Raw genomic sequence first — 13,538 nt, 5'->3', positions numbered from 1 at the left:
GGGGGCGTGGTTCGGCGGTGGCCTGGCCGCGAGGCGCCTCTCGGCCGCCAGAGGGCGCACACGTGTAGGCGGATCGCACGTGGCTCGGCTGCCGTGAGGCGCGCGCAAGCGCACGCGCGCTGCCAGCACGCGCGCCGCTCAGACGGCCCCCGCGGCCCCGCCCCCCGTGCTCTCGGCCAATGGGGCCGCGGCTCCCGTTCGTGACGGCTTCCCCTGACGTGGCCCAATGGGAGCGCGCGCGCTGCGGGATTGGAGCGCGGGGCCGGCCCTGGCAGCCGCGCCAATGGGCGCGTGCCGCGTGCCGGCGGGGGCGGGGCCAGACGGCGGGGCCGCCGCGGCGGGGCTGCTCCGCGCGCCGGGCCGGGCCGAGCCGAGCCGAGCCGAGCGCAGCTGGGTCTAGCCGAGCGGAGCGGTGCCCACAGAGCATGGCGCGGTTGCCCGGCCGGGCGCTGCCCTGGCTGCTTCTCTTCAGCTTTCTGCCCGCCGCAGGTACGTGCGGGACGGTGCGGGCGGGCGGCGGCTCCCCGGGCGCTCCCTGCCTGGGCCGCGACGCCGACGGTGCGGGGCCGGCGGGGAGGAGCGGCCGGTGCTTGGGTGCCTCCCCAGCGCCCTGTCCGGGCCGTGCTTGTCTCGGCCGCTCACCCCGGGCGCAGGTTCTCACCGAGGGTTTGTCTCCAGAGCCGGTGGCGGTGATGTCGGTGGACGTGGGCAGCGAGTCGATGAAGATCGCCATCGTGAAGCCTGGAGTGCCCATGGAGATCGTCCTGAACAAGTGAGTGGCCGCGGGAGGGTCCCGGGGGGACCCGGCCCGTCCTGCGCGGCTCTAGCCCCCCGCCAGCGCCGGGAGCGGGCAGAGGGTGAGGCTGGCCGGGACTCGGCCGTCCCTGTTCCCTTGCTGGAGGAAGGCTCCCACTCTCCCACGCAGGCTTGTGACTCATTCTTGCCCCGTGGGCAGCTGCATGGCATCCTCCGGGGCAGTTTATTAACTCACCTTTAAGGGGTTCGGGTGCTCTTTGGGTACCTTTCCAGCGAGTGCTGAAAGCCCACGTGTTTGAGGACACGTTGTGGTGCCAACCCGAAAGGGCGCCCACTCCCCTGATTCTTAGTTCCCCTAAGGGAGCCCCGGGACAGGTTTGTTTTGCTGCAACTGTTCAAAGACCACACTTGTAACACGGGTAGATCTCTTGCATTCAGCTGCTGCTGCAGCTCATCCTCAAGTAACTGAGTGAAGAATCTGCAGGTGAGAGAGGTCGTATGATTAGGAGCACCGTCAAGTTTTGGGAGTCTGGAGATAACAAGGAGATTTCTCATCCATCGCCCTGAAATTCAGCAGTGCTAGATAGATATAAGGAAACTGTCTTGCCTTGCTTATGAGTGGAGGAAAGCAAAAATAGTCTCATCAAAGCACTGAAATTGTTGGGGGGGGGGGCAGTGGCTTGTCTGGTAGCCCCTCAGCTGAGCAGAGGCTGGCCTTCCTCTCCAAACACCTTCCCTTAGTCCTTCTGGAATAGGAACAACACCTGTCTTTACTGGAGACTGGAATGTTCACCTTTTTCCACTGGCTTATTCCTCCCTCTCTGTTCTCAGGGAGTCACGAAGGAAAACACCTGTGGCTGTTTCCTTGAAGGAGAATGAGCGTCTCTTTGGTGATGGTGCGCTGGGGATGGTAAGAGTTCCTGTTTGCAGAATACATGTATCCCACGTTTTGACAAAGGTTTGAGACAGTATTTTATTGTTGTCCTGCGCGTCTCATCTCCTTGATGTGTTACTAGCTCTGTGTGGGGGCTGTGTGCTCCCACAGCAAGAGTTGTTCCCCACGTAGTCTGGGAGGGATTGGTTTGATGGCAGTGTAACTCAAGGAATGCAAGTGGGTGATGTGCTTTTTTCCTGCAGTCCATAAGGACGCCCAAGGTGGCATTCCGATACTTCCAGGATCTGCTGGGTAAGCGGATCGATAATCCCCATGTGGCGCTGTACCAGTCCCGTTTCCCGGAGCATGAGCTGGTGAAGGATGAGATGAGACACACTGTTATCTTCAAGTTGTCCCCGTAAGTGGCTGCTTTTAGGTTCTTTGTGGGATGGATGCCAGCTACCAGGCTTCTGCAGCCCGCTGTTGATGCCATCATTTTCTTTCCCATTGTAGAACGATATGGTATTCTCCCGAGGAGATGCTGGGGATGGTCCTGAACTATTCACGTGGTCTGGCTGAGGAATTTGCAGGTTGGAACGGTTTAGCTTTTTCTTGTCTGTATGTGTATGAGTTTGTGCACTATAGGATTCGAGGAGAGACCGAAAGCATTCAGAAACGCAAGGTTTTTGGAAACAGGATGTTGGTTCTCTCCAGCTGTAGGCTGTAAGCAAGACTTAGAAGCTATCCAGTTATCATTTGTTTCTAATATGATGCAAGTTTGGGATCTTGGGGGCAGACACTCTGTTTACCACCTAGCTTTGCAATGAAGGAACCTTACAGGCTCTGGAGAAAAGTGAAGTTTTTTCTTTATCCTGTGTGTGACCAGAGTGGAGGCACATGGAATGTGGCTGCTGGGGAGGGTGGAAATGGTTCTGTGAAGGCTGTGCTGTAGCTGTTCTGGATGGAAACTTGCTGTTGGAGCTGAACTAAAAGAGCAAAAATGGCCCTTTGCTGTGAGACTTGCTAACAGAGAGGAGGCTGTCATGCGTATTTCATGCTGTGTTGCTAATGAAATACCATAGTAATGAAAAGTGGATAAATGACTAGGAAGTTTTGTCATGTGGTCAGTGACACTCCAGCTAGTACAAAGACTTTTTACTGGAGAGTGAATATGATCCAGTGGCAGTGTAAGACTCCATGAAGATAGTATTTGTTGGAATGGAAGGCTACCCAGAGCATTTGGGAGTATCCTGACCCATGAAAGAGCGGTCAGTAGACTTGTGGCTTTGTGTGAATATGCCAGGTCTCCTTGGTTTCAACAGGGTACAGAGATTCCTCCCTAGGGATCCTGGCTACTGTTGCAGGGTTGCATTCTTTGTGGGTCTTCACCTTATGTCCTCTGAGTTTGCTTCTGTGACTCTATCTCAACAAGTGTTTGCATGTGGCTACACTGATGCAGAGTTCCCGGCAACTGTTTCAGAGCAGCCCATCAAAGATGCAGTGATCACCGTTCCTGCCTACTTCAACCAAGCAGAGAGGAGAGCGGTTCTGCACGCCGCCCGCATGGCTGACCTCAAGGTGCTGCAGCTGATCAACGACAACACGGCTGTAGCATTGAACTATGGGGTTTTTAGGAGGAAAGACATCAACGCCACGGCACAGGTAGGGGCGTTTGAGAGATGCGCAGAGTCCTGCCTAGTTGCCTGCATGCAGGGGAGAAAGTGCTGCAGAAGAAATCCAAAGAACTTGCAGTAAACTCTGCTGATTGAGCAGTCTCCTCTCTTTTAATGTGTTTGTCAATGAGACAAAGAGATTAAACGCTGTGTGCATCTATGGTGAATCCTGAAAGCTGCTGGAGTGAGGGCAGGTCCTGGTAGTTCACATTTTGTAAACCTGTTCCTTGCCCATCAGCTGGGGAAAATAACAGCTGCAATTACTTAAAGTATTGGAACACTGACTCAGAAGTACTTGATTTACCTGAGGCTGAAGAAAGAGCAAAACTTTGGGGTTTGAACTGTGAAGTAAATAGGAGTTTTCTTGTCTCATTCTGTCAAACATGACCCTGAACACCACCTGTGTTTGGCCAAAAATGAGTCCTGCTCTTAGGGTATAAAGTAGTCTAGGGAGTAGGTACTTGCAGCCTGTATCACACTCAAAGGTTCTCTGCTTATCTGGGGGGTATGTCCAGGTGTTTCTGCTTCACTGTCCCAGCTTTTCTTTTCAGAACATCATGTTTTACGACATGGGAGCAGGAAGCACTGTTTGTACTATTGTTACTTATCAGACAGTGAAAACTAAGGACTCGGGAACCCAACCTCAGTTGCAGATCCAAGGCATTGGGTAAGAATTCCACATGAGTTGCACAAATCCCAAAGGTCTCAGGAAAGAAACCATTTGTTTCACAAGCTTCATCATGTAGAATTTTGCAGTGAGGCTTCAATACAGTAATTTGGATGGCTGAGGGGGAAACAACATTTGGAGTAAGAAGGCTCCAGTTGGGAATAATTTTGGTATTGCTGTCTTTTGCAGAAGGTAGCTGAGAACTTCCAGGAGCCTAGGAGGGAACCAGTGTACTTAGTTTGCTTTAAGCTTTCCTTTGATAGCCTCAAGCCATCCATTACGTGTAATCTTTTAAGTGTATCAGTTAGAAAAAGAGGAATACACGTCTAGACAGTATTGAAAATGCCGTGGACTTAATGCATTGCCAAATAGGGAGGAGGGTGCTGTGCTTACCCAGCCCAACAATTTTAACTCCAAAGCATTTATTTGTTTTGCTGTTTCAAGAAGATACCTGGGACCTGATACAGTTGTCCATTGGCTTCTTGGCTGTTTTACATGCTTCGCAATAAGACATTTACCCAAAATATAATGAAACTTGCTGTTGAAAGGCTGTTGTGGGGGTGAATCTCTTTTTTCTATCTCTCTGTCACAGTCATCACAGCTGATAATATTGCAGCTATTTTTGACCACTTGCTGCTCTGCATATTTGTGAAATAATACACGAAATTTGTTTGTATTTCAGTTTGGTTTTGGTTATTACACCTCTGTTCATTCTTTTGCTCAGGTTTGACCGTACTCTTGGAGGTTTAGAGATGGAGCTTCGTCTCCGGGACTACTTGGCAAAGCTCTTTAGTGAGCAGCACCCTTCCAAAGATGTCCGTAAGAATCCTCGGGCCATGGCCAAACTGCTGAAGGAGGCCAACCGCCTGAAAACTGTGCTGAGTGCCAACGCCGACCACATGGCACAGGTCTGACCTTCTCCTGGGGGTTCCTGTGTTTTTTGGGCTGAGTGTGGGGTGCGTTGAGGACTGCTGTAAGGGAACACTGTCCCTCCTCAGCGCAGGTCTGCTGCGGAGCATCGCTCCCGGTGGTCCCTCTCAGCTTGTGCCCGCTTGGCAACACCGGTGGTTGAGTGGATTGAAGAAGAGTTATTCGTGTCAACTATGTTAAATAAGCTTTCACTGAGAGAAGCTATCTGTTACACCCATGTTCCATCCTCTCATCACCTTAGCAATGGTAGGGTTCAGATGAGTGTGGTCAGGTCTGTTGTGTGTTAAAAAAGTCAGAACTTTTTGCACACTGGACAAAGATTTTGCTTGGAAAATGCTTCGTGATTATTAATTTCATTCTGACTGGTTTTTTTTCCCGACAGATCGAGGGACTGCTGGATGACATAGACTTCAAAGCCAAGGTCTCAAGACAAGAATTTGAGGATTTGTGCTCTGACTTGTTCAAGCGTGTCCCAGGACCCGTGCAGCAGGCTCTGAGTAGCGCTGAGATGAACATGGTGTGTTTAAGAAAATGCATTACCAAACCTGAAGCTAGCGTGTGTGGAGCTACTGCCACATCATGACTGAGGCATCAGTGGTTGTGTTATCAGGACTTTAGGACGTAGATGCCTGCTATTGTGACAGTGATGTTGGTGCCACAGAGAGTTTGCCTGCTGCAGTGTCAAGCAGGAGTGTGTCACGCTTGCCCTGCACTATCTGCTAAAAATTAGGGACTTGGAGGAGGGGCTTCGTTGGCTTAAAACGCTTTACTCCTGTGCTCCTCTTTTTGTCTTGGATACTGGTTCTGGTCTCACTCCTGAAGTTTTAACTGAATGAGTCTGGATACAGAATTATGGGTGTTTGGGCTTCTCCTTTGCACACTCCCTAAAGGGAGCTCTGTTGTGGGCTGCAGTTGGACCAAACCTGAGGCGGTTCTTCAGAGGGGAGTCACTGTGGGTTAAATGCTCACTTTGCAGGATGCCACAACTCTCAGCAGCTTTGGGCTCTGATGTTCAGTGCAAGACACTGAGTTACCTCTTAAAGGCTGGATTTCTCTCTGTTCAGATCCAGCTGGCTCTTGGTGTTACTGTCTCCTGTGCCATTGAGCTAGTTTGTGTAATTTTGAATCAAACCCCATGTTTCCGGTGGCTTGAAGCCACAGTCACGTTGTCACTGTTGGACAGACCTGACCCCAGGTGCCTGGTTGTTGGCACGACTGATGTCTGAGATCTGTTGGGCGCTGGCCTGCACGGGGAGAGCAGGGTGTAGTGTGGGTGTTCAGCACGTGGTGACCGGGGAAGGAGCGTAAGGAAGCCCTGCACTTAGCTTTCCAAAATTGCTTTCTTAAGACAAGGTGACTGTTTCCAATCCCTAGGATGGAATTGACCAGGTGATTCTAGTTGGCGGTGCCACACGGGTCCCCAAAGTACAGGAGGTTTTGCTGAAAGCTGTGGGCAAGTGAGTATGTGAGGCCCCCTTCTCGTCTGTCTCCCATTGACAAGCTGCTGTTTATGTAGAGGCTGCAAACTTCATGTCTGTTGCTTTTTGCTTTGTAGAGAAGAGCTGGGCAAGAATATCAATGCTGATGAGGCTGCTGCTATGGGTGCAGTCTACCAGGCAGCTGCTCTAAGCAAAGCCTTTAAGGTGAAGCCCTTCATTGTTCGGGATGCTACTGTGTTTCCTATCCAGGTAACCTTTGGTTTTCCTTCTCTTGTGCAAGGTACGGGGCTGTGATGGGAGAAGCAATCCAGGCTGGAACCTCTCAGCTTCCTTTGAGTTTGGAAGCTGTGGAGATGTTTCTGCCAATCTAATAGAGAAAGCAGAAGGAAGTTTTCTTTATAATAGAAATGCAGTATCCAAGAGGCCAGGCATATGGAAATACCAATTAAGGAATATTTGCCTGCCCTCCAACCTTGAGGCAGAGCAGCTGAACACTGCTGATGTAAGATGCCGCAGTTTGCAATTGCTGAATCTTATTTTCTGTTTGTGGTGCAGGTGGAGTTTACTCGTGAAGTTGAGGAGGATGATAAATCCAGGAGTTTAAAGCATAACAAGAGGATTTTGTTCCAGCGCATGGCACCCTATCCCCAGCGCAAAGTGATCACTTTCAACCGCTACACAGATGACTTTGAGTTCTATGTCAACTATGGAGATCTGACATTCCTGAGCCAGGATGACCTGCGGTGAGTTGAGCCCAGCACCCAGGCCAGCAGCTCTGTGGCAGTGCAACTTGCCTGGTTAGAAACGTATTGCCAGTGTGTCTGACTGGCACTGGCACATCTGTTCTCTGAGCTGCATGTCCTTTAGCCCTGCCAGTTCCTGCTTTTTGCAGTCGCCCATCACCACCAGCGTGAGCGAGAGCAGGGATTGGCTGTTCTGCAGCACTATTATCCTGAGTTGTCTCTCTGCTTTTGTCTCTTCATCATCAGAGTTTTTGGTTCTCTCAATCTCACTACCGTGAGGCTAAAGGGAGTTGGGGACAGTTTCAGGAAGCACTCGGACTATGAATCCAAAGGCATAAAAGCACACTTCAACATGGATGAGAGTGGTGTACTGAGTCTTGACCGGGTAAGCACCACCTACTGGGATGGTTGTCAGCTGATGTGTTTTTCAGTTCTGTCCCTCTCTCTGGTCCCTGCTTAAAACTAATCCTGAGCTTCTATTTCCAAGGTGGAATCGGTGTTTGAGACCTTGGTGGAAGACAAGCTGGAGGAGGAGTCAACGCTGACAAGTAAATGCAGAACTTTGATATTCATACTGCCTGTTTTGTTACCTGTAGTGGCTGAGATAACTACAAGCGTTGTGTTTCTTTGGGTTTGGGGTATGGAACGTACGCAGTCGTGACTGTATGTGTGGCTGTCTGCGCACAAGGAGGCGGAGGGAGGTTGCCAGGAGCGTGAGTCTGGAGTGTGTGAAGCTCACCTACACCACCAAGGGAGCCCTGGTGATTGTTGCCATTGTGAAGGGAAGGACTGAGAGCTGAAGATGACTTTGTTCCTCTGGATCTGTAACATTCTGAATTTTTTGTCTCCCATCAACAGAACTTGGAAACACTATCTCAAGCCTGTTTGGGGGTGGTGGCCCTACACCAGAGACCGGAGAGAACCTGACAGACTCAGTTCAGGTGAGCCCCAGGGTGACTGCTACTGGAAGGAAGCTCTTTGGTCTTGCTGTGGCAGTTATGTAGAATTGCCTGTTCTGTGAAATATTGCATGGAATTTCCGCATTTAAAACATAGGTTTGCTTTTCTCTTTACTTGTTTGTAATGACCAGGAAGAGGAAGAGAGCCTAGCAGAAACAGGTAAAGAAGAGCAGGGGGAGAAACAAGACCAGAAAAGCCATACTGTAGATGCTGATGAAGAACATGGACAAGAGAAACAGCAGTCTTCAGATCAAGCAGAAACTGCCTCTCCAAAAGTAGAGTCAGAGAGAAAGGAAGAAGGCGAGAAATTAGAGCCTCAGGTGAGCATCAGATTGAAGGAACGGGAGTGGTTTTAGTACCCAAGAAATGGCATTTCCTCAGTGGAATTCTCCCTTCTCTGAAGTGCCCTGCCTTTGAAAAAAGTTTCAGAATCTGAAAATCTGTTCCCTTGCTTAAGAATGTACTTTGTGTTACAGGGTCCCAAAGAAAATAGAGAAACTGCAAAAGAGGAAGAACCGTCCAAAAGTTCCAGTGACAGCACAGCTACCAAATCAGAGGAAGAGAAAATCAAAGCAACCAAGAAGCAGAAGCTTGTCCATGAGATCACCATGGAGCTGGATGTAAATGATGTGCCTGACCTGGAGGAAGATGAACTGAAGAGCTCGATGAAAAAGTAGGTTTGAAATGGCTCCGCTAAGTTAGAACTCTAGATGAAGGAAGGGAATTGCTTTGGGGTGGTGATGGCTCACACAGAGCACTGCTGACCTCAGAACCTGGTGTGTGTGATGTGCTGCTCAACCAAGGGCACTTGCTACCTTTTGATTTTTTTTCCCTTTGCTTGTTAGACTCCAAGACTTGACGATCAGAGATCTAGAGAAACAGGAAAGAGAAAAATCAGCCAACAGTTTGGAGTCATTCATCTTTGAGACCCAGGTAAGAGAGGGATATAATGAAATGAGAAATCCAGGAGAGCAGTAGAAGCGTTTTGCACAGCTTTTGGCTGATCTGAGTGCAGGGGAGTTGTTTGAGCTGGGGAAAGCTGATTTTAAGAGCCCAGGTTTTGTCTTTCAGTCACTTTTCCTAATGCTATTAGGCTTCCCGTTTCCTCAATACAAAATGAAGCTTCCCTTCAGCATGTCTAACACATTGAACAACTGCCCCCAGAGTGTAAAGCTAAAATTCTCAAGAAATGTTGTGCAGAAGCAGCAATTAGTGTAAAGTGTGTGTGAAATAATGACTGTTGCAGTGTTACCATCATGGGATGTGGGTGTGTCTATACCTGGTGTGTTACATTGTGCTCCTGGCAATGCTAGGAGCAGAGCTCAGATTTGGGAGGGTGCAGGCAGCACCCTAGCTCAGTCGCAAGTGAGTGCTCTTGTTTTATGGTTCCAGGCTCAGTGGTGTTTGACCAGTGCTTGCTATTTTTTTAGGACAAGCTTTACCAAGAGGAGTATCAGTTTGTCTCAACAGAGGAGCAGAGAGAAGAAATTTCCAAAAAGCTTAGTGAGGCTTCCAGTTGGATGGAGGAAGAGGGCTATGCAGCTGCAACAAAGGTATTGCTGTGTGCAGTCAGGATACCAGTCAGCTGTCACTGACATGGAAGTGACCACAGAGGCTGACAGAGCCTTTGTAATCTGGTTCTTGAGAGTTTGTTGCTTCCTCAGGGCATTAGGCACAGAACAAAATAAGACGTTGTCCCAGCCGTTGGTGTTTCTACAAGAGCTTCAGCAGGAACCTGTTGACTGAAAGCTTTGTCATGTGGCTCTTTTTACTGACTGAAATGGTGTATTTGATAGAGTGAAAAACAAATGTGGTTAAAACTTCTGAAGTTGCCAGTGTTAGACAGTGGTCAAACTAACTGTCTCCTTTTTCCTCTACCCCATTTTCAGGATCTGAAAGACAAGCTTTCAGAGCTGAAAAAGCTTTGTAGGAACCTTTTTTTCCGTGTTGAGGAACGGAGAAAGTGGCCAGAACGCCTGGCTGCTCTGGAAAGTCTGCTCAATCACTCCACCATCTTTCTCAGGTAAGGGCAGGCTTTTGGGAAGGAATGTCATGCAACTGGTCATGTAGGAGCTGCCAGCAGAATGAGACCAGAGTGAATGTGAAAGTGAGTGGCAGTTCCTGAGAAAAGGTGAGCAGAACCCTGCTCCCCAGTGTCCTGTTCTGCAGGACCTGTGAACAGCCCCTTGTCCAATATGGGGAGCAGGAAGGGTCCAGCATGGTTGTTGTGATGTTTTTGTGTTACTGGAACTGTAACCACTGAGTTGCCAACGTGCAGTCTGCAATAAGCTTTCTTATCTACAAGGGGAGCCCGAATGATTCCAGAGTCTGACCAGATATTCACAGAAGTGGAACTGAGTACCCTGGAAAAAGCCATCAATGAAACCACGGTACTGAAGGATGGAGTGATGCTGGAGGAGGGTGGGGTGGCAGTTTGGGTTATGACCTATACTTTCACTCAACGTCACGGGGTAGAATGTGCATGAAAAACAAAGTTTTTGTGCCACCAGCAAACCTTTTGTGTGTTTCAGTGTTTCCTAGTGCCCAGCCTGACCCCTTTGTGTCTGGGGGGAATGGTGGTTCCTGTGTTGCGTGTGGAATCATCTCCAGGGTGGGGGTGGAGCCCAGTGATCTGATTGCGCTCCATTTTTAAAGGCAGGCACTGGGTTTTGTTTCTCTTTTTCCTGTGTCTGGGTAACTGAGAGGTTGGTGGAAATGTAGCACAGAGGAGAACTGTCCTGAGTAAAGCAGAATAGCCAGGGGCAGTGACTTTGAGATACTGTGATATACAGCAGTTCATGGAACCCAGAAGCATTCCAAAAGCACCTCTTCCCTCGTGTCCCACAGATCTGGAAAAATGAGACACTGGCTGAACAGAACAAGCTTACTCCTACTGAGAAACCTGTGCTGCTCTCTAAAGATATAGAGTTCAAGATAGCAGCCCTGGACAGGGAAGTGCAGTATCTCCTGAATAAAGCCAAGTTTGCAAAACCCAAACCCAAAAGGGAGAAGAATGCCACAAAAACTGATTCAGGCAAGAATACTACAGCAGCCCCTGAGACTGAGAATACTATCCCTCCCACGGAGGGGAAACAAGAAGGTAAGTAGCAGGCTTGGAGCATGTATGTAACTCACTATTATATAATTACCACATGTAGTACATGGTGTTTCTCTTGATTGAACGGGAGCTAAGGAAGGGAGGACGGTAGTTAACTGTGAGATTAGGTGAGCTTGCTCTTAATTTTCAAAGACAGCTGGGAAAATCTATGTATTGTTGTGTCCTTCACCCCCCACCATTTGTTTGGTTTTTTTGTGAAGAAACAGAAATTATTTATAAATTTCCCAGGATAGTCAGTACCTGTCTTGCTGGCTTGTTGACTTTTAGGAAGTGTCGAGCCAAATACACGAAGTCCTGTCCTAGATCAGTGAGTAGAATGAATTGTTGATGAGAAAGGTTTGTGGCCTAGATGGACCCCAGGGGGAAAAAAAATCTCTTGGGGCACTAAGACTTAGTTTTTTGAACTTTCTAAGATCCTCAGGTCTCAAGTGCCCTGGTCCTTTTAAATCTGGGTGCTGTTTGTCAGCATTCCTGCTGGTTCCTCTCAAGGGATCCTGCTCATAGTCACAGCTCCAAAGGTCATCTGCCTGTGCAACCAGTCAGTCTCCAGGGCTTCTGAGGACATAAAGCTTGGCACTCAGAGGGGAATACAGAGCAGTTTTGTGGTGCTTCTCTTGAGTGCTGTAGAGTCATCTGCTGTGAGTGAGCTATTACAGTCCTGCTGAGGCACCACAGCTGGCTGGTTTAACCTCATCTTTACTCACATCATCTCTTTGCACCTTGTTTCCTGTGTGTTCTCCCTTGACTTTTGTTTCTTTCTGCTTTAAACATAGACAAGCCAGAGGATGTTGATCCAGCCAAGGAACCTCCTACAGCTGAGAAAGCAGCAATAGATGATAAACCTGGATCGGACTCGGGTGGGTAAATGTTTTGCTAACAGTATGGAGCTTGGGAACTGCAAGTGCAAGTTCTCTGGGGCCTCCTTTACAGATTATTAGCTGTAAGAGGTAATATGATGGTAGAACCCCTGACTGCTGATCCATTGTTAATTCAGAGTGGAATTATTGTGCACCAGTGCTGCTTTGTGCCCCTGTCTCTGCAGTTTGCAGCCAGTCCCATGGCTGTGAGACAGGCTCTGCTTAGAGCTGCTGTGCCTCTCCTGCTGCCAGGGCAGCACTGTGAACCGGGCCAGAGGGTTCATGGCTTCAGCTCCATGGAGCTGAGTATCAACCCCCAAAACCTCTGTACCGTGGACTGAAAGTTTTGTGTCAAATTTTCCAAATGTCAGAGACTCTCAGTACTGCTTTGCGTGCTGTGAAAACGACTGCAGTGTGAAACTGAGTTTGCTTCATTACACAGGGTCCAAAAAAGAGAAGGCAGAAGCTGGAGGAGACAGCAGGAAAAACGATGAATTGTAACATCCTGAAGTCCTACGAGTGTCAGCATCTATTTATTTCATAGTTACTTTCTTGTTTTTCTTATGGACCTGGTTAGTCATGATGTAAATGGAACACAATGACAACACAATGGGATAGAGATGTAAATTTATTTTTTTTGTTCTTTCTGCGGATTTTGCCTCTACTAACATAGTGAATTGGTTTTTGTTTTTCTTCTATTATGTGGGACAGACTGCCCACCAAGAATTGTCTTTGTTTCAGTACAGAAGTCACCAAAGTGACTTTCCTGTGGGGAGAAAGCAGTACAGAAACATCTTAAGGTGTAGGAAGTAACCTGGAACATAAGCTCTGTGCCCCGCCTCTTGTGAAGAGGCTTGCAGAGGGATATAGACCTGAAGTGCTGTTGTCTTTGCATATGAGACCCTGACTTAGAACAAATGTGTGATTTTAGCTGGTGGGAGGTGTATTAATACTTGGATTCATGGAAAGGTGGAACAAAATTGGGAAGGCAGATGATCTGTGCTTTGAGATGCGGCTGTGTCTGTTTTTCAGTAGGCTGTTTGTTAAAACTGTCTGTGCTCCCTAGCAGAGTCCAAGAACCATGAAGTGAGACTTGACAAAAAGATTCTGTTCATAGTTTTCCAAGTTCAGAAAAGGCAACAGTGAATGCAGAGGAGGGGAAAGATGGGCCACGTTGGCACATGCTGTAGTCAGTCACAAGGACAGCGATACGGATCAAACAACCAAACGTGGAAAGTCTAATGGTAACTGCTCGGTATTTTGTGCACTTGGACCGATTTAATCGTGTGACTGTCCCTGTCCCTGGCCGTGACCTCCTGCCTCCTCAGACCGTCCCTGCTGCTGCCACGCACGCGAGTGGGCTCCGACGGCTGCGAATGTGCATCTGACATTGTTCTCCATTCTGGCTCTTCAGCCAAAAATAAAAGCGACACTTCTGACGGGCTGTGCGGAGCGGTGCCGTGTGTGCCGGGAGGGGGACGGGCCGGCAGCCGGGGCGGGACTTCCGCGGGCCGGGGCGGGG

At 49.0% G+C, this 13,538-nt stretch overlaps 1 protein-coding gene across 1 annotated transcript; it reads left to right on the top strand.

Annotated features, from left to right (window-relative positions):
* The first annotated feature begins 325 nt into the window (after positions 1 to 325).
* On the top strand, positions 326 to 13,439 carry HYOU1 (hypoxia up-regulated 1). Its single transcript, XM_084221366.1, has 24 exons — positions 326 to 489; positions 679 to 772; positions 1,588 to 1,666; positions 1,894 to 2,048; positions 2,144 to 2,220; positions 3,111 to 3,292; positions 3,855 to 3,970; positions 4,695 to 4,878; positions 5,283 to 5,417; positions 6,275 to 6,357; positions 6,456 to 6,588; positions 6,895 to 7,082; positions 7,329 to 7,467; positions 7,570 to 7,630; positions 7,941 to 8,023; positions 8,173 to 8,361; positions 8,518 to 8,714; positions 8,887 to 8,974; positions 9,472 to 9,594; positions 9,931 to 10,064; positions 10,347 to 10,431; positions 10,889 to 11,141; positions 11,933 to 12,016; positions 12,459 to 13,439. The coding sequence occupies exons 1-24, from the start codon at positions 426 to 428 to the stop codon at positions 12,515 to 12,517; spliced, it is 2,985 nt and encodes a 994-aa protein (XP_084077492.1). The 5' UTR covers positions 326 to 425; the 3' UTR covers positions 12,518 to 13,439.
* Positions 13,440 to 13,538: the final 99 nt, after the last annotated feature.

The sequence above is a fragment of the Fringilla coelebs genome (assembly GCF_963513975.1).
Source record: "Fringilla coelebs genome assembly, chromosome: 25".
Lineage (NCBI taxonomy): Eukaryota > Metazoa > Chordata > Aves > Passeriformes > Fringillidae > Fringilla > Fringilla coelebs.
Note: the sequence above shows the minus strand (reverse complement) of the source record. Positions and strands in the feature narration are given on the sequence as shown.

What these genes read in the sequence shown, in the direction of transcription:
- HYOU1 (XM_084221366.1), top strand. Translation starts at nt 426, where the DNA reads ATGGCGCGGTTGCCCGGCCGGGCGCTGCCCTGGCTGCTTCTCTTCAGC. An exon ending in CTACTGTGTTTCCTATCCAG is followed by an intron (nt 6,589 to 6,894) that starts GTAACCTTTGGT and finishes TTTGTGGTGCAG; the next exon opens with GTGGAGTTTACTCGTGAAGT. An exon ending in GCTATGCAGCTGCAACAAAG is followed by an intron (nt 9,595 to 9,930) that starts GTATTGCTGTGT and finishes CCCCATTTTCAG; the next exon opens with GATCTGAAAGACAAGCTTTC.